This window comes from Salvelinus sp. IW2-2015, unplaced genomic scaffold, assembly GCF_002910315.2.
Source record: "Salvelinus sp. IW2-2015 unplaced genomic scaffold, ASM291031v2 Un_scaffold16416, whole genome shotgun sequence".
Taxonomy (NCBI): domain Eukaryota; kingdom Metazoa; phylum Chordata; class Actinopteri; order Salmoniformes; family Salmonidae; genus Salvelinus; species Salvelinus sp. IW2-2015.
This window is the reverse complement of record NW_019957576.1, coordinates 317,816-337,754: the sequence shown is the minus strand read 5'-3', so window position 1 is coordinate 337,754 and position 19,939 is coordinate 317,816. Positions and strand designations below refer to the sequence as shown.

The 19,939-nt window shown below is 41.4% G+C and overlaps 1 protein-coding gene and 1 long non-coding RNA gene across 2 annotated transcripts in view; one reads left to right on the top strand and one right to left on the bottom strand.

The window, feature by feature from the left end:
• Positions 1 to 11,975, bottom strand: part of LOC112080669 (ubiquitin carboxyl-terminal hydrolase 20-like) — a 43,788-nt gene extending 31,813 nt beyond the window's left edge. The window contains 17 exon segments of the mRNA XM_070442657.1: positions 2,481 to 2,526; positions 2,646 to 2,679; positions 2,799 to 2,893; positions 3,788 to 3,960; positions 4,252 to 4,364; positions 4,526 to 4,672; positions 4,859 to 5,357; positions 5,959 to 6,058; positions 6,258 to 6,339; positions 6,342 to 6,361; positions 6,584 to 6,653; positions 7,243 to 7,351; positions 7,720 to 7,872; positions 7,999 to 8,061; positions 8,252 to 8,305; positions 8,528 to 8,624; positions 11,951 to 11,975. Of these exon segments, the coding sequence (XP_070298758.1) occupies positions 2,481 to 2,526; positions 2,646 to 2,679; positions 2,799 to 2,893; positions 3,788 to 3,960; positions 4,252 to 4,364; positions 4,526 to 4,672; positions 4,859 to 5,357; positions 5,959 to 6,058; positions 6,258 to 6,339; positions 6,342 to 6,361; positions 6,584 to 6,653; positions 7,243 to 7,351; positions 7,720 to 7,872; positions 7,999 to 8,061; positions 8,252 to 8,305; positions 8,528 to 8,608 (1,839 nt within the window). The 5' untranslated portion in view covers positions 8,609 to 8,624; positions 11,951 to 11,975.
• The window catches only part of LOC139027450 (uncharacterized), a 143,460-nt gene that overhangs the window by 45,153 nt on the left and 78,368 nt on the right, over positions 1 to 19,939 (top strand). The gene's annotated exons all lie outside the window — the stretch shown is intronic.

Sequence of the window (19,939 nt, the reverse complement as noted above, 5' to 3'; positions counted from 1 at the left end):
AAATGTATGTCCTGAAGAATGCCATTGATGGACATCTCTGTCCATCACTATTCCTTGGGTACCTTTTCGAGAGCACGTTGTACCAACTCAGTCTTGCGCCAGAGGACAAAAAGGTCATATGGAGACGGTGCATCAACTACATTGTTGCTTTAAGCAAGGAGCTGCAAGCAAGGCTCCCAGACAACCTAGAAGCCTTGCGAAACATGGCCTTGTTCAGTGTTAAGGAAACGCTAAAGCACAATAAAGGCTCCACCGAAATTATTAAAGTACCTGAGCTACTGGGGTACCAGCCCCAAACAATTGATCAAATTGTTTCCCAATGAAGAAACATCCATCTGTTTAGGTGGGACTCAACTGACAATACAGTCGAGTTTTGGAGTGAAGTCAATAACTACACGGACTCTTCCAGGTCAAATCCATTTGAAGAACTGTGCAAAGCTGCGCTCACTGCCCTCTCCTTGCCACACTTAAATGCGGAGGTTGAATGGCTGTTCAGCCAAATGAATGTGTTCAAGTCAAAGTTAAGAAATAGAATGTCACTGCACACTCTCAAGTCCATACTCCTGGTGCGGTATGGACTGAAGCTGGCTGGTGATACCTGTTACCAGCATAAACTAGTGAAGTTTTGCAGCAGTTTGGMACCACAGCAGCATACAGCTTTAAGGTCACTCCATCCTCTTCTGCTGGTTCCAGCTCCGTGACAATGCAGTTGGACAGTGATGATGAAGTGGATTTCCTTGCCAATCTATGATTCATCATATTTACAGTACGTATGCAAGGAGTGGACTTTCTGGAACTGGCGGAGACACACAGCTGATGGTGGCAGTGTGCACTGCAGTGTGAGCGAGAACAGGGGCAATATCTGGAGGAAACCAGTGTGCAGCTAGCCAGACAAGCAGCACAACAACCTGGAGAGAGCTGGAGAGAGATGCCTAGCGCACACATCAGTATTTGAGTTAAGTTGCTTGTTCAATAAGATAGCATATATAGCTTATTAGCTGGTACCTATAATTGTTGATCAGTTAGGTAGCATGTTAACTACCAATGCACTGCTTAAAACTATAATTGTTCAGAATGTGTAGGTTTACTAGTTAAAAAGAAAATAAATCAAATGCAATTGTTCAATCATGTGTAATGTGTAATTGTTCAATAATTCAATGTGTTGTGTTTTAAAAAATCTGATCATAAAAAATGTGTTGTGTTTATATTACTTTTACAAATAAAAAGATGTGATAATAAACAAACAAATCTAAACTAACAAATGTCAAATCATATTTTTCGCCGAGATGGCCAGTCAATTTGAGTAACGTCATTGTGAATTCTACGCAGTTTTACGTTATTACGTAATGACGTCATCACGCAATGACATCACAATGTCATTTAGCAACTTTTAGCAACAAATCGACCTGCCTCTAGCAACTTCCCCTGAAAATGTGTTGGCAACACTGCCTGCCACTCCCAATTGCTGGCTGTGGGGTATATAAATGTTTAAAAACTAAGTCACATTTTTGGTCAAAGTCTCTCAGGATCGATGGATGAATAAATCACTTTTTGTCAATAAAATTAAGTACATTTCATATTTTGGTGTACTGCCTTAAATGGCAGTCGTTTTAACCACATAAATATGACAAAATGAATAAAAATTCCGCTAATTAAAATGATACCATAATTTGATTCTGGTAAACTAGCGTTTTAGCACTAATGTGGTTTGTACTTTGGAAAAAAGCTACACATTGTATAAAGGGAAAATGAATATTTCAGTTCTACAGGAAATGCAAATGAAGTGTAAATTTACTAAAATAACAATCTGTTTTGGTTATTTCTTATTTTAGACAACATTAATTACATGTCTAATGCAGCTTTGATAAGAAATAAGCAGATATTTTGCTTTGATTGTTGCTTTTTTTCAATAGTTTCTTCTGGGATCAAAATGTTGATAATTGATGTATGCAAAATATCTCAGCAGCTTGAGGGTTAAAAAACATTTATTTCAAGAAAAGTATCAAATAGTTTGATAACCCTGTTCGTAAGCTTTCAAATTATATCATATATATATATATTATTATATGCTATGCATATTATATGCATATATTATATGCTAAATGACTTAAATATCAAATTCAATCATTAATATTTTCCAAAGGTGAAGACATGGATGTCTTATGGTATGTTGGGGTATGCATAATGGGTCAACTTTGAGCACCTCTATCCCCTGAATGTTTGGGCATTCAGGTCCAAAAAGTCACTTTCTGACCACTTCTACCATAGGCAAATATATATGGAAAGTGTTGTTCAAATCAAAAGGGGTGCAGTCAGAAAGTGATTGAAATAAAATGGAACGACCCTATAGATTTCCTGAAAGAAAATTATTCATAATAAAAATCAAGAAATGTCACAACTTAGGCATCTTCAATCATTTTGATAAGGTAGTTTTATCTTCTATGCAGGATGTCAAAGTATGATATAATAGAAGCCGTTACCTCAGGTAGCCGAGGTACTTTGCAATATTTTACACCATTTCTCAATCTGGAAGGTAAGTGAAAAAGAATAGAAATGTGTGTTGTGTTGTAATGGGCTCTGTTTTACCAACTAGACATATTGATCTTATAATGCTAAAATGATCTACAAATTCCACAAATACTTACTTTTTACACCTTTCACAGCTGTACATGTTGTCCCCTGCAAAACAATGAATGAAGAAATTACTGACCATTTATTTAATGTTCTGATTATGAATGGATCATACAGCTGAAATCTAGGCATCTTATTAGACAACAACTTTATCGTGACTAGTTTACCTTTGAGCTCATCAGCGGCGAAGAAGGCRGCGAGGCAGTCCTCCAGTGTGACCATAGGACCCCAAAACCAGCTGGGTATACAGGACACCACAAACCTGCAGAGGGGGGAGACATGGGGGGAGGGTGAATACATAGTAAGCACAATGTGGCTGTTACATATACTTTCATACTTGTTACAAGATTAATACATAGATGACGTTGGAACTGTGAATAGCCCGCCGGACAGAGAGAGACGGCGCTAACTAGCTACTTCTTTGAGAGTCAACTACAAGTCGGCAGGGGAGGAGGAAGAAGTGAGGCAGAGGCTCGATTCTCCATAATGCTGCTGTGTGAACTTTATGATGTTATGAACCACTGCTATCAATGCGGGCGGCGAGTCTGCATGATCGGAGTCCCCCAACTCTGCTGGGGAAGTCCTGCTCTATCGCACTCACGGTTGTGTATGAAGTTATTGTCCTGTTTATTTGTGTATCCTCGTCCCTGTTAAGTTCATGTTTTGAGTATCCCTATATTTCTGTTATTACGGGGCTATCACTCAGTCAAGAGTGCGCATGCGCAGGAAGTCTTGTGGTGGTTGGACCTAGCCTTGAGTGTAATGGCTACCTTGTAAGTGTGTTCATATAGTAGAGTAAACTTTGTTAAACTGGAACCTTGTCGTTGTGTCATTTCGAGTTAACAGTCCCCAGGCAGGAAGGAAGTGTCTGGTGACAGACTATTACTATTTGTGCCTAGTGGGTCTACTGTGTAAACTGTTTATGTTGTATGTTGTTCTTGTTTTTTAACCGATCCAAACAAGAAGTTCCCTCACGGAAAAATAAAGTTAATATAATCCAGATGTGGCMGATAGAAATTCATTGAATAGAGCTGACATGATTCCTTGTTCTACATGACAGACCGTCATACCTGTTCTACACCACACTCCCAGTCTATCCCCTTCCCCAACACCCCCAACCCTCCAGCCCCATCCCCCTACCCCCCAGCTCCCTCACCTGCGTATGGAGTCCATGATGTAGGTGATCCAGCCCTGGGAGCCGTAGACGTCCAGAGACACCGCGGTCTTGGCTGGGAGGTTCTGGTGGATGGAGGAGTGTAGCTTGGCCAGGTCCTCCTTACCTGGGATGGGCAGGGACAGGTCCTGGAAGGTCTCCACTGTGGTCGACACCTATAGGGGGAGAGGAGMGATGAGGAGGGAGAAGAGAGGAGGGGACAGCCAGAGCGAGCGAGAGATGGCCTTAACAATCTAAACAGTGATAATTCAAACAAGCAGAATCCATCATATTCATGGATAAAGTAGGATCACGTTTAKGCATAAGAACATGTTGTAAAATGTCTACAAATTGCAACATGTCAACGTTCAATATGCATGTGACAGTTTTGTAAGGTTTCAATAGAAGTGGAGCTGAGTTATGTAAATGGCGCACCCTTGTGCTACGACACATGACACACAGCTCACCCTGTCACAAGTCAGACACTGGACCAGGCTGAGGATTGAGCCGTCGAAGATGTCTGAGATGACGCTGCGGTAGCGAGACTGCTTCTGCTTCCTGGCACCGAGGAACAGCTGGGCTGTGGAGGATTATGGGAAACGTAGTTTGTGTATGAGGGGGTAGAGTGTGTGTGTGTGAGAGAATGAGCGTACGTGACAGTGTGTATCTGTGTGTGTCGGTAGACTGCGTGACAGAATGTGTGTCTGTACGTGTATGTGAATTGACCAGAACCCCCCATACCTTTCTTAAAAGAATATGCGGGCCCTGCAGAGCGGAAGGGGCTGGAGCGAGTGGGGCTGGGGGAGAGTTTAGGATCCAGTTCCTGGACAGTACGGACGGGGCTGCAGGGGCGAGACTGGGGGCGCTTCTGCATCGATGCCTCATTGTCTGGCTCTAGGTAGAGGTGGGTAGGAGAGGAAGAGGGGGCTTTTAGAGATTACTCACACATCACTATAACATGTCTCTCCACACACAGAAACACACACAGAGACACACACACGTATACATAGTTGCTCGCGCACACACTTAAATATATTTTTTTATGTTCTACTTCCACCATTACCAGGCCCCTACCTGGAGTGCTGTTGCTCTGCGTCTGCCCCTGTGTCTGACTCGGGCCCTGTGGCCTAGGGCTAGGGGGGGTCCCCTCCTCCTCCTCCGCTCCCCTCTCCAGACCACCCTCTTTGGCCGCTGTCATATCCACATCCGCGTCCTCGTCCATCTCCTGGGAGCCCCTGTGGAGGGGCGAGCCCAACACCCTTTTCTCCTTCAGCCTCTCTTTCTCTGAGATGGGCCCCCCTGTGCCTACCCCTCCGCCCGTGCCTGTCCCCCCTCCTCCAACTTTCGGCCCCACCCCACACTCGTCCTGAATGAGCAGCTCGGGCTCCCCCAGCCCCCCTCCCTCCCCCCGGTCGCTGCTGGCGCCTGAGTCGCAGGAGAGGAACTCGTCCTCGGAGGGGGAGCGGTCGCCCCCATCCCTCCTCTCATCCCCCTCCCCGCCACACACTGCCAGTGGCTCTTTGAGCTCCTCGTGGAGCTGGTCCATCAAACAGCGCAGGAACTCCTGGGTGTCCTACAGTAGAAAACACAGAGGGAGAGTGTGCTGAGCAGTCCTATACACTGAGACGTGTGTGTGTGTGTATAGTGCGGACAGTATTGTATGAATGTTCCCTGCAGCTCCTAGGGACAGACAGAGACAGCCATTGAGACACACAGGCTTAACTCAACACCATTTTTAGATCGAGATAAATGGATTTTCCATAATCAAAACCAAACAAGTGAAATACACACAATCCCATTCCAACATCCCAATCAATCCAACATTGATGAACGGACTTCATCTGGTTACTGTGGGTTAGTTAAATAATGRCTGCATCCCAAATGGCACCCTAGTCCCTATATACTGCACTGCTATGGCCCTGGTCAAAAGTAGTGCACTACATAGAGACTAGGGTGTCATTTGGGGGGGACACCATTTCATCGTCTTGGCACCAAACTTCAAGATGCCAATCAGCTACACAACAATCAATCAACCAATCCAATTTCATTGTCCCCAAGGGGAAATTTCATTTGAGGTAACAGGGGTGATTTGGGGGGGATGAGAGGGGACATAGGGAGAGGTGGGTTAGGTCAGGGGTCAGAGAGAGGGGTCGGGGCATTGTTTTGTTCCCTACCTGCTGGGAGCTTGCCCCTACCTGCTGGGCGTAGCCACGGAACATGGGGTTGACCAGCCTGATGCCCTGGGACAGACTGGTGGGGACTACGTAACTGGGCCTGGAGCAGAGAGAATAGAGAGAGAGGAAAGAGAAAGTCTGTTTTTTCTTCTATTACATAAGTCAGACAGTATCTTGCTGCATTCTTGGATATCATCTTATGAATCTCTATTGCAAAAATGTGCACACTGAGAGGTACTCTACAGAGAGAAAAGTACTGCAACAGAGATAAGAAATATAGTGTCATGTGTGTATAGTACCGTTTCTTGTGCCAGAGCTCAGAGATCAGTTTCTGGTAGCTTTTGCACAGTGCAGGCTTTTTGTCAGTCCGCACCAGTCCAGGAAGAACTGAGTGAGAGGAGGACTGGAGAGGAGAGAGATTAGAGGAGAAGAAAGAAAGAACTGATCAGTCAATGTTCAAATCTATGAAAACGAATACAATCCCTTCTGCTGAGATGAAGGTACACATGCTCGCTCGCACACTCATTCACACTCAAACATTTCAGTGACAGGTCTCAGAAACATGTCAATCTATCTGCCATAAATCCCCAGACTAATGAGGAAATAAGACTGGAAGTGACCTCACCAATTGGACAGGGCTTGAAGCGCTGCATTCATGTAGCAGGAGTTACCAATATTCTTCATCCCTGTCAAACCTTTGAGAGGATGAGATGTAGGTTTAAAAAAGCTCTAATAACATCATACAGGTATATTTATAACATTAGGACTATATGGTAAGGCCACTCCACTGTGTTTATACCTAACATTTGGAGAACATGCATGACACAGAACCTGTCAGTTAATGATGAACTTCAGTCTATTACCGTTACTTAAAAGGATCTGGTACCTGGTCTGGTACCTATTCTTAGGCTCAAAAACAATTATATTTCTCCTAACCCTGATCATCTGGCTCTCAGATCATTTTGGAAGTCTCTATCCAAATCAGCTTGGCATAATTCACTAAGGAATAGACCTGCAAAGCCTGTCAAAGGATGAAAGAACCAATTCTACAGAGTTCTAGACCTCTAACGGGTGGCCTTTGCCTGATTGATGTTACATTTGTAACATAATATGTTAATTTAAGCTGCAGATCATATTTGATAGCTATGGTTGTGTCATCCATAAAGATAAAAATACAATGATGTAACGCTAAGGGCATCAGTTTAACTGTGGATATGTGGGACTATAGTTTTTACTGTTATTGAATAGATTCCATGACGTTGAGAGAAGGGGGTTTGAGGTTACCTCTGGGTTTGAGCGCATCCTCCTCCGACTCTGACCACTCTTCTTCGGCTACCGCGATAGGGACTGCCTTCAACGGGTGGTGGTGACTCACTGGTTGATGAACTGCATCCTGCGAAAGTAAGTAATCGTTAAAAACAACAAATAATGACATCAGTCTTTGCCTGTGGAAAGCCAATTACACAATATATTAATAGAACAAAGGCTGCATTTCAGCTCACAAATATAAATTATGAGCTAATCAAAATTAAACAGAATAGTGTAGTAAAATGTTATATTAAATAAATGCTTTATACATAGCACATAATACAGTAATCATGAATAGTTTATTAATGTTTATTAATGAAAGATATGAAGGCGTTAACCATATTTGATATAGGGCCCATCCCAAATAGGGGAGTACTTTTGACCAGAGCCCAAATGGCACGTAAACATAGTATAGTTGACTATAATTCAGCTGACCTTTGTGCGATGGCGTACCTGGTGTTCCTTAGCTTTACAGTGGTGGGGAATGTGTGTGGCAGACATTGCAGGTACGACTGCAGGCCTCTGCTCCAGAAACACCTCCCTCTCACACACATAGCACCAGATCCTGAAAGTGGTCAGGTTCACCGTCAGGTTGTGTTTATTTGCCTTGGGGGATGAGCACACACACACACACACACACACACACACTAAGCTTTGGAAAACGTTGTTGCATGCATTCTAGAAATGGCATCTCTCACTACCCAAGGAAAAAAAGCTCTGCGAAAAACTCACCTGTGCATGTAGGGTGCTGTGATCTGAAAAGGTTTCTCCACAGCCAACATATTGACACTCGCTCTGACCAAGAGTAATAAAGTAATACATTAGAAATAAACATCTATGGGGTAAAAACAAAATATATATAATCCATCTGAAAGAGTGTTATAAAAGTGTCATAATAACACATCCTGAGAATTATGTCATGGCCTTTGAATCTATCTCAAAATATTTTGAGGAAAAACAGACCCACAGATAACCCGTTGTTTACCTGCAGACAGGCCCAGAGGTTGGGAGCTCCCACTCCACATGACTGGCAGGATCCCTTCAGAACAGGACAGAAAACTAACAGTACAGCACCATCTCCTATGTGATTCTGTCAGACCACCAGAATGTCTTCAAAAAATGTTGACATTTTGCAAAGGCAAATCTAGAAGATGTGACTCAAAACTAAAAGACACGCATGACTTGTCACAAATTGCATCCATTCCATACATATTCCAGAAGCTTGACGCAGCAAAGCTCTCTTGAAACCATTCATGCTCACCTTGGATTTCTGCAGAAGCTCCTCCTTGGTTACCTCCCCTATGGAATTCAGGTGGGGACAAATGTMCCCCTGGTCACTCATGTTAATTAAACTTCTTCTAAAGATCAAATAATAAACAAAAAGATATTAATCCATGACATTTTGTATGGGCAGGTAAAACATGAAATGGAAGCAAGCTGACAGTCAAAGGCTACAAGCAGTTACACTTCAATCAACGTGTGTGTCTGCTATTACAAAATGTATGGAGAATTCATGATTGGAGGGAATTCAGCTAACAATGAAGCTCTTTGATTTAGCTAGCCGGCTACTCTACTCACTCAAACAAAGCTTTGAACTTGAAATCATATGGAACAATGCAACAACTCGCTGTTGGGTTGTTCCATATGATTTCAATCACTTTCTGACTGCACCCCTTTAAATTTGAAAGAAACCTTCCATACATGTTTGCCCATGGTAGAAGTGGTCAGAAAGTGACTTTTTGGACCTGAATACTAAAACATGCAAGAGATTGAGGTGCTCAAAGTATTAATCACTGGCAAATATATAATTTGAAAGCTTACAAACAGGGTTGTCCAACTATTTTCTGATTGACATTGTAATTATTATTATTATTTATTTTTTTACTTTTAACGTACATTTTTGAAATAGTACCACAAAGATAGGAGGTCCATACATCAGAGTATGTTCACTTGCAATGAAATATCAATTGTTATACATTAAACTGACAATCTTCCATAGGTAACCTATTGAAATATTGATAATTGAATAGACATTACCATTCAAGTTTACATTCAATGGTGGGTGGATGGGCGGCTATCTTTCTGGTAGTAATTGGACGTTTTAATTCAATTTAAAAGTTAATGGTGCACCAGCGAAATTGCAGTGGTCTGAAGGGATAGGTCCAATCTATGAATAACATTTCAATGATTGAAATAACACCCATCCTGTATTCAAGAGTATGCTGTGTCTGATGACGGGCACAACACAAACACCTGAGCTGATGTAAAATAGGGCTAAAATACAACATTTGTGAGTAAAGAAAATGATAATTGATGTCAAAGGTTAAATAACAAAAAAATATAGATATTTCAAGGAAACATAGAATAGTTTGTAAACTTTCAAATGATATCAAACTCAAGTTTGATATTAAACTAAAACTCAACCAGAAAGATAAATCCATGTTTTGTTTCCGAGTGAGGAGATTCTCGCCATCTTAGCTGCCGCACATCTAGCATTTCCCATTATCTTTGCAGGAACTAGTCGTTTAACACAAAACATGGGTTGAATATCTTTCTGAATTTGTTTTTTGTCGAACCACCTGCAACTGGAAACTGACATTTCTAAGACACTTTTTTTCACCGAATCGAGTATAGCCAAGAACATGTTAGATGAAAAATCTATGGCGGCGGTTCGTATGGGGCTTTCCTGTAATGGACACCAAATATCTTAGTTTATCCAATGCTGTATATAAACCCTGGGATTGTAGATGCTATGTATTGGCCATTGAGAGGCTTTGAAGCCACCGGTCGGCCATTATGCCACTTCCAAGTAGGAGCAGTCCTCCATAGAAATTAATGGAATTAATGGAACAGTATTTCAATTAAATGTTTAGGACAAAATTACATGTATTTAAGTAACATTAGTAATATAAAAAAAATTACACTTGTAAGGATAATGTTTTTATAAAAAAAATAAACGTTTTTAGCTAGTGTAACTGATGTGAAATGGCTATCAAGTTAGCGGTGGTGCGCGCTATAGCCTTTCAGTCAGTGACGTCACTTGCTCTGAGACCTTGAGATAGTGGTTCCCCTTGCTCTGCAAGGGCCGCGGCTTTTGTGGAGCGATGGGTAACGATGCTTGGGGTGACTGTTGTTGATGTGTGCAGAGGGTCCCTGGTTCGCGTCGGGGCGAGGGGACGGACTAAAGTTAAACTGTTACATTGGTGCTGTGACCCGGATCACTGGTTGCTGCGGAAAGGGAGGTGAGCGTAACCGATGTGAAATGGCTATCAAGTTGGCGGTGGTGCGCGCTAATAGCCTTTCAGTCAGTGACGTCACTTGCTCTGAGACCTTGAAGTAGTGTTCCCTTGCTCTGCAAGGGCTGCGGCTTTTGTGGAGCGATGGGTAACGATGCTTAGTGGTGACTGTTGTTGATGTTGGCAGAGGTCCCTGGTTCGCGTCGGGGCGAGGGGACGGACTAAATTAAACTGTTACACTGACATAATATAATTTAAAAGTATGTATTAAGGTGTCTGTAATATAATACATTTGGCAAAAAACAGATGTAGACATTAATAAATGCATTGCTATAGCTTCCAAAATATTGTTTTACGACGGTGAGGGTGTGCCAAGCTGGAGGCACGTGGATTCAACCCATCGCCCCCTATTAGTCATCTAGTGTGTGGTGTGTGTGTGTGTGTGTGTGTGTGTGTGTGTGTGTGTGTGTGTGTGTGTGTGTGTGTGTGTGTGTGTGTGTGTGTGTTATGTTGTGTGTGTGTGTGTGTGTGTGTGTATATATATATATCTATAAAATTGGTTTATGTCACATTATCTGGCATACAATTTGCCCGTTCATATTGCTAAAGATGTTTAGGGTTCCCACATGGCCATATTACCTCGGTTGTTTACGACAACAGACGGACAGTTGGCATGTGCTAATTAGTTATCTGCGTCTCCGAACACCTGTGTGTAAACAGAAGACGGACGCCACAACAATGATGTCGCTGAAAAAATACTATTGGCAGCAACTGTGTTAAAACAGTATACAATAAGTGTATATTTTGCATTTGTGAAATTATTTTGATGTAATATGAAAATAGTGTCCATTATGTTTCTAGAACCGTACGGTAATTAGCACTTGAGAATCGATTCACGGAGGAGTATTTGACTGAGAGCCAATTCGCTTTATGAAAGGTCCTTGGACTATAAGGAGTAAAGTCAGCCTCCTTTAGTCCATTATTGGGCTAGTGTACAATCTGTAGCTACCAAAATGGGTCAACTTTGAGCATCTCTAACTCATGAATGTTTTGGCATTCCGGTCCAAAAAGTCACTTTCTGACCACTATTACCATGGCCGGGCAAACATGCATGAAAAAGATTTTGTTCAAATCAAAACGGGTGAAGTCAGAAAGTGATTGAAGTCATAGAACGTCAACCCTGTAGCTAMCTGCCTGACATTCCTTACGCATTCTAGAAATTGATGATCAATTAATTCATCATCTAGCTACCGCATATCAGCCAACATAGGCATATTGTTTCAGAATGAAATCAAAGACGAGACAACATTTTTCTGCACTTTGGTTTGGCCACAGAGCCACCGAAATAACAGCTCTGTTGCAAACTTGAAGGCCCTGTTTTCCTCTCCAGACTAGCATCAGACATTAAGGATGACAACAAATACATGCTTTGCCGGAATTATATTTACCAACACCAGGCGATGTCAGAACAGTCAACGATTCGGTTGACCGTTTTATGTTTAGATTAATTGTCGTAGTAGAGAACCTTGTGCATTTCAGTATAAAATAACCACTCAATGTTTATATCCCTGGACAAATTAGTTAGTAACAGCAAGCTAGCTAAATAGGACAAATTAGCTAGCAAGTGCAAGCTAGCTAGCTAAATTGACATAAATGTTTAATGCTTTTTGACCTGTCCCCAAATTAATGTAATTGGTTCAGAGTTTGTTTTGATATTTTAACCTGCGTGTCGTGATCACGTTTGGTGTGTGGGGACAAAATAAATGTATGCACGATGGCGCATGCACGCAACCGGTTTGGGTTCCGTGTTACACGGCTGGTCCCAGCCCAACAACGCGATCAAAACCACCTTCCTCAGCATTGGTCTCATTGTTGAAAGAGCCTAGTCTCTGCTTTCTTGACTATTTATTATTGCATTTCCCTCAAAAACGATGCATTTTGGAGGGACATTATATTATAGGCTCTCACAATAAATTGTTATGTATGCTACTTGGCAAATAAATGAATGAAATATGTAAAGAAATTATGCACTCAAACTGTTTTATTATGTAATCCCCCCCCCCAAAATGTACTGGATATGTGTGCAACAAAAATTCAACATTCACATTTTGTTACTTTCTGTGATGTCTACGCATACAAATTGATGCATATGTTCGATTAAGCACTGCAACTGCCTCTGCTACGCAATGCTGCAAGGCAAACGCAGCATTCCAAATTAAATAACTTCCGGTGTCCCAAAACGCAAAAACACAGTCGGTGTGTTCAAAGCGTTACTATCGCCTGTGTGACGCCTGCATCGCGTGTTAATGAAAGTCATAATGTGCATAGTTTATAGTTATATTAATTAAATCTCAACCATAAATGTTAGAAATTTACATTTTTTTCGGTACAAGCAGACATTCCGTTGTAGCCACCTTGAACTATAGTGTAGCCTACGGCTTGTGTATTTCCGCTTATCGCTAATGGCCTAGAAAAGATTATGCCCAATCTATAGATCAATTCAATTCAATTCAAGGGGCTTTATTGGCATGGGAAACATGTGTTAACATTGCCAAAGCAAGTGAGATAGATAATAGATCATCTGTCTTTCCCTCAACACCTCATGGCATGGTATGTCATCTTATCTCGCTGTATACAGATCTAAATGTTGTTAGCCAATCACAGACTGTGTTGTTACCTGGTCCACATCAGACAACCAATAAGAGTTGTGTCCACGGCTTTCAGAGGAGTTCATAGGTGCTATTTTAGGATCCTTGGGATGTCCCTTCAGTCGAATAGAGCAGTTCATAGACTTTTCCAGAGGATCCGTGCTATTCGGATTCCTTGGGATGTCCCTATCTCTATCAAGTGTAAAATGGTAAGTTTAGGGTCAGGGTGAGGACGTCCCAAGGAATCCGGATAGCAGTGACCGTTCATAGAGAGAGACTGGCACGTTATTTGAGAGCTAGGCGGCAACATAGACATTCATTTGTTTATTTTTTTTTACAAGTGGCAGAAGCGATTTTCGAGTATCTGGCCCAGATCATTTCCTTATTAGAGACGATGAAAATAATTACCAAGATGTCCTTGATCCAATTGAGGAGTAAGTAGGCTATATTTAAGTTGCGATATCGTTAGGAAATATTTAGGTCTACAGTGTTAAGGAAAATGTGGTTGATAACGTATTGTCGAAAGCACGTAGGCAATATTATTTACTGTCGATAGCGGAGTAGGCTAGTGTACAATAACGTACTTTGATGTGTTGGATTATTTATTTAATGGATGCATTCAATTGTAAATTAAATAACTACTTTTCACTGAAGAAGGGAAACTGGGTACAACATGTAACTTCGATCGAAGACGTAAAATCATGCCTAACAATATCACAACGGTATCCTAATATTTGTATTTATTATGGATCCCCATTTGCACTCCTGGGGTCCATGGTGTGGATACAGTGGTAGCCTATTCTACAACAATGAAACTGTATGTGCTAGTATTATTTATCTAATTGATCAATTTAAATGTGAATGGGTATGCTATTTCATTCAATGATTACGTTATTGTACAAGGTAGATACAGGAGTACTCTATAGTCTACAATAATAATGTAATTGAATGTGCTATGGTATCATTTATTTAATGGATGAATACAATTGAAAAAGGGGATGGGCAGGCTACTTTATTCAGTGAATACTAAATATATTGCTATCTCTGGGAGTATGTTAATGACGGCTTTTCAGCTGTTGAACTAAGGCAATGTCGAACTAATTTCTAAATCTCTTTCTTTTAGTCAAGATGTGATTAGCCAGAGCAACCAATCAGCTTCCTGGCAGGTGCTCAACCCACCACCCTTACTGTTCTCCCTCCACAAGTAACCACATCCTCTTCTCCTGTTCAACTACTTTGCCACCATACTAAAAATGACTGTACACATACCCCTGTGCCATCTCAGTGTAACATGATCCATCCAAGGCCTCAGCTGGATGCCTAAAATGTGATAAATGTAAGCAAGATGCTATTGTGTGTGTGTGTGTGTGTGTGTGTGTGTGTGTGTGTGTGTGTGTGTGTGTGTGTGGAGTTCCAAGTAAGACAGTGGTGAGAGCATACAATATGAAAATAAAGACCCCTTGGGATCTAAAATGAGTGTGGGGTGCCTCTTGTGTCTCCTTTTTGTCCGTTTGAGTATACTATAGTCACCCCTGGTGGAGGTTCTTGGAACACTGCGATTTAAGTCTGAGCAGAGGTTGACAAATATCTTCAAAGGTGGTGGTGCTATGTTGCATGTTATCTTGAATACCAGGCAGATGTTTGAGTACAGAATGGAATGGTGTAAACTTAACAGGCTAAACTTGTTGAGTACACTCTTTGAGAAAGGGGTTCCAACAGGGTTCTTTGGCTATCACCAAAGGAGAAAACTTTTTGGTTCCATGTAGAGCCCTCTGGAATGGAGCCCAAAATGGTTAATATTTGTACGAAAATAGCGTTTAACAGTTCGCTAACTTGATGCTAACCAAATTTAGCTTGGCTAAGCGCTGTAGTAGTTAGCTCTAGCCTACCGTAGTTGGTTTTAGTCTGTCATCTTAATGTAATGGTTTTAGCATTGTTTTGCATAGGTGTCCAGTAATTTAGATTTTTTTCGAAATTGACACTGATAGTATAGTGAGTTATATATAATGTGAATGTGTAGATGTATGGTGACTCTACGTTTGGAAGAACGGACCAACGGGACTGCCATGGGCAAGTCCTTTGACGGGTACCAGGAATGGTGGGAGGACAATCTGAAGGTAATTATCTTTGCACACAACACGGCAGTGTCCAGGCCTCCTATATCGCCTGCTATATGGAGGGGAACCACAGCAGTTAACTGACGTAAACAGTGCAATTGTATATAACAGTATTGTATATACTGTAGTATACWTTTTTTTGATTGACTTAGTGTTTTTCTTTTGCTGTTTTGTATAACGTACTTTGAGGTCACTGGTACACCACCTGATGTGGTGGAAGTTGTCAAACCATATCAGAACTCCTTCGAAGACCACCTTCAGGCACGGACTGAGAAGGATGTGGAGGTTTTTGACCAGGTAAAAATTATTATCTGCTGTTAATTAATTTTCTGGCCTTCCAAGAGATATATGAGATGTATTTGTAATAATTTGAAGTATAATTGCATTTATTTCTATTCTCAATCAAGGTGAGACTGAACATGGAAAGGGCGCATGAGAAGGAGGAGATCCACCTGAGAAGAATCAAGGGGACCAAGTGCTTTGACTGGGCGAATGACTTGGCTTGGAAGAAGGATGAAAGGAAGGAGAGACCCGGGAAAGCTTGGTGCTATTTCGCTTCTAGCTGGGGTCAACATCCGTTAAGGTGAATATAAAAATCTCAGATAACTATTTGCATTTGCTGTCTCATGGTGGGCGGCATCGCCATGCTGTCAGCAGTACCAACACTGGCCAAGGGGTTTCTCCAAATAGTAAATCTCAAGGCTAACCACTGGGTCACGATAAGCAACCGCCACTTCTAGGTAGGTACTGTTTTAAGGTGTATGACTCCGGTGACACCACCCTGGAGTTTCTCCCAACTCATCTCTCTATCTTTTCCAGGGACCACCCCTTACCAACCCCACTGACATCAAAAATTAGACGGGTATCCTTTCTTTTGTCTGCCATTAACATTATTGCATGTCTAATCAAACATTTAAATTAAATCATTCAAGAACTGTATTTTTCCATACCTGATAATCATTTAACATGTGTGTTTGCTTGTTTACATCTGTCTCATACCCTGTTCCCTTTACTCTGCTCCTGTTCTCCAGGACTTAGGTGTTCTGCCTAACACCCAGACATGGATCCACCTGATGTCCTCCATTACCAACCACCTTCCAACTTTTCATTACCTCAGCTACTGTTATTGTCATGTTGTCATTGTCTGCTAAGAATAAGCAAGAAAACTATCATACTGGGCACGTAATGTGAGCTGCACAGATCAGCTAAAAACAGTAGCACTGCAAACACTCAGAACAAAGAGGGCAGCAGCGCCTGGACTTTGCAGTTTCCCTCTTTCTAGTCCACTACCTATTGAAAAATAAGTGACAGGCAGAACCTCCCATCCGCACAATACCCACCTCCTCTCTAAACCACACACCAGAATTCTGTATTTCAGTCTATAATTGCCATGTGAGTGTACAAAAAAATCTGAAAGTAAATTGACACAAGTACCAAAACAATGGTTATGTATTTAAATCTGAAATATTGCTAGATTGGTTTTCACAGGTGTTTCATAAGGTGTTTGTTATTGTAAATTGTAACGTATCCCTTGATGATATTTGTTAGTTCAACATTATTAATTGTATGAGACATACAATTAATATATATTCAACCACATGGGTGCACTAATGAGCTATGATTTTTTTAAATCATAATTGGGGACTAAAATTATTTCAGTGTAGTTAAGGGAATGCCTGTTTAAAATGAAAACATGCCAGCCAGACAAGCCAGTGTATGAATAAAATGTATTTGCATATGCATGGAGTGGAAATTAGCTCACTATGTGATCTGTAAGGTAAGTAACATTAATGTGTGTGGGGGGCATTGAAATTATATTATGTTTACCCTGATGCCCGTTTATTCATAAAAAGCAGATGGTAAATAGCATTAATTGCAATGGTTAGCCTATGCAAATGAATAGGATTACATTTAGCTTAATTGGTAATAAATATGACGTGGGGGAAAGTCGGGATCCTAGTCAGGCTTTTGTTTGTCAATTCCAGATTAAATATAGGTCTTCATGTGTATCAAATCTAGGCAATTGTGGGCTAAATAAATGACAAACAGTTTAAATGTGATCTGTGATCCAAACAGGCTGGAGTGTTTTCGGTTCCGTTTAGTCTAAGGATATGCGTAAGAACGCAACTGCACTGAAATGAATAGCCTGATTCAATGGGATTCTCCAGAATGATATATTCTTTTACCTGTTAAACTGTTTGGTCGATGCATAGACTCATACCGATTCTAACTTTTTGGTATTTTGCATTAGGCATAGATTGCAGAGAATTTAATAAACCGACGCCATTTTCCTGTAATGTTTAGACTGCGCAAGACCTTCGATAGGCTAGTAGACTGCGAGAATAATAGTGGAGTTAATCATTGTTATAGCCTAGATCGATTTTTAAAATCTGGACCGTTGATTTTACCATGGCTAAGCAAACATGCTTTGTGCACGTCTCTAAAACAAGGCCTATATCCTCACATACCGCCTCAATTCGAACCCTGCTTTTAATTAGAAAACATCCACAGAAATGTATAGACGAAGGATTGCATGGTGACAGTGATTGTGTCTGTTAATCCGGTAAACTGGGAAGTGGGGGGGGGAAACGAGATCAAATCATGACATCAGTGATTTTCAGGTCAGARAAAGATGCTAGAGATTCCGAGTTGGATGACTGTTCAAAACAAAATAAAAATCCCAGTCTGAGCTCGTTTTTTTTCAGATTCCCCAGTTGTCTACAACTCACTGAAGTCGGAAGTCAGAGATTGCCGACTTTCGAGATGTTTTGAATGCACCACTAGAGACCTAGGCTCCCCTCAACCCACACATTTAGTGGACACTTCTGATGACGTCTGGCGAGTGTACACTTGCAGGGCGAGGAAGGAAGGAAGGAATGATTTTTAAATGGACCACCCTTGGCCGGAAATTCGTCACTCGTTCATCCCACAATGATTGTGTTTTCAGCCAAGCCTGTGGCTTGTGGGTCCTTTATATGCGCTACATTCAATTATGAGTCCATGTGTACTTATATTAAATATATTGTAATGAAACAGCAGGGAGCAGGTCTCGAACCCTCGACCATCTAGCCCGAGGTCCGGCGCGCTATCGACTGTGCCGCAAAAGCATGCTCGAGCGGCAGAGTAGATTTCCGCGCTTATAAACCCAGGGTCCTTACAATATAATTATTAATATATGCCTACTGTATGATAGCTAGCAAATTATTTAGCTAACTAACATTAGCCTGCCTAGCTGGAACCTCTGAAGGGAAATGTTTTATTTCGACAATTTCCATAAACACATTTACTTTTTACGTAGTAGCAAAATTCTTTACTTATTTGCATTCGTTTTTACTTACACTTGTATGTTGGCTTCACCCTGGGTGGCAGGTAGCCTAGTGCTTAGATCGTTGGGTCAGTAACCGAAAGGTTGCTAGGTCGAATCCCCGTGCTGAAAAGGTATAAATAAAGGTATAAATCTGTTGTTCTGCCCCTGAACAAGGCAGTTAACCCACTGTTCCTAGGCTGTCAATGTAAATAAGACTTTGTTCTTAACTGACTTGCCTAGTTAAACTAAGGTTAAATAAAAATTGATGTTTTTAAGTTTTCGCTGACTTTTCTTAGCGGATGTACAATCGTCACAAATTGAATTAGGGGGAGTTTCAGGCTCTGGAGTGAACATAATTGTACACTCGCAAAGCCAACTGAAAACTAGGGCTGAGGTTGCAAACTTCCCTTGCTTGGCTAATCATTTGGACCACCCTCCAAGATGGCGACGGGGATTCCCTGAAGGGCATAAGGCGAGGGTAAGTGGACGAGGGTGTGTCTTTTAAGTGTTTAGACCGCAGCTCTAGGCTACCTCCAACAAAGAAAAGGAAAGGGGGATACCTAGTCAGTTGTACAACTGAATGCATTCAACTGAAATGTGTCTTCTGCATTTAACTTTTCTAGGGTAGGTGAGACGCTAACGTCCCACCATGCCAACATCCGGTGAAACAGCAGAGCGCTAACATTCTWAATACATCATTCGTTATATTAAACATTCTTGTAAATACATGTATTTTACATCATTTAAAAGATGAACGTCTTATTAATCCAGCCGCTGTGTCAGATTTCAAAAAGGTTTTACTGCGAAAGCAAACCATTCGATTTTCTGAGGACAGCGCCCCGCACACACAAGTATTACTAGCATTTTCCAACCAAGCATTAGCGTCACAAAAGTCAGAAATAACAATAAAATAAATCGCTTACCWTTGAAGATCTTCCTCTGGTGGCAATGCCAAGTGTCCTAACTACACAGTGAATGTTCGTTTTGTTTGATAAAATCTATTTTTATAGCCTAACACGAAACATTTGTAAACCGCYTGCATCGTGATTTCCGTCTCATTCAACTTTGGACGAAGCGTTCGTGGTAATTACACACACTAAACAAACGTTTATCCAGTCATAGTTGGTTTCATTGCAATCCTCTGGTTGTTACTAACACAACCATACTTGATGGTTCTTTTCCCGGGACGTATTGACCGAAACAAACCGATTTGAAGACACCAATCAATGACCTCATTGCGCACCAATGGTAGGACCGGTCTATCGTTGATTGACTGTATTTTGGCCCAATGACCACTGATCATATTCAAATCTCGAAAACCAGCCTTTGTCGTAAACTCTGGCGTAAAAGAGGTTCATTCGCCAT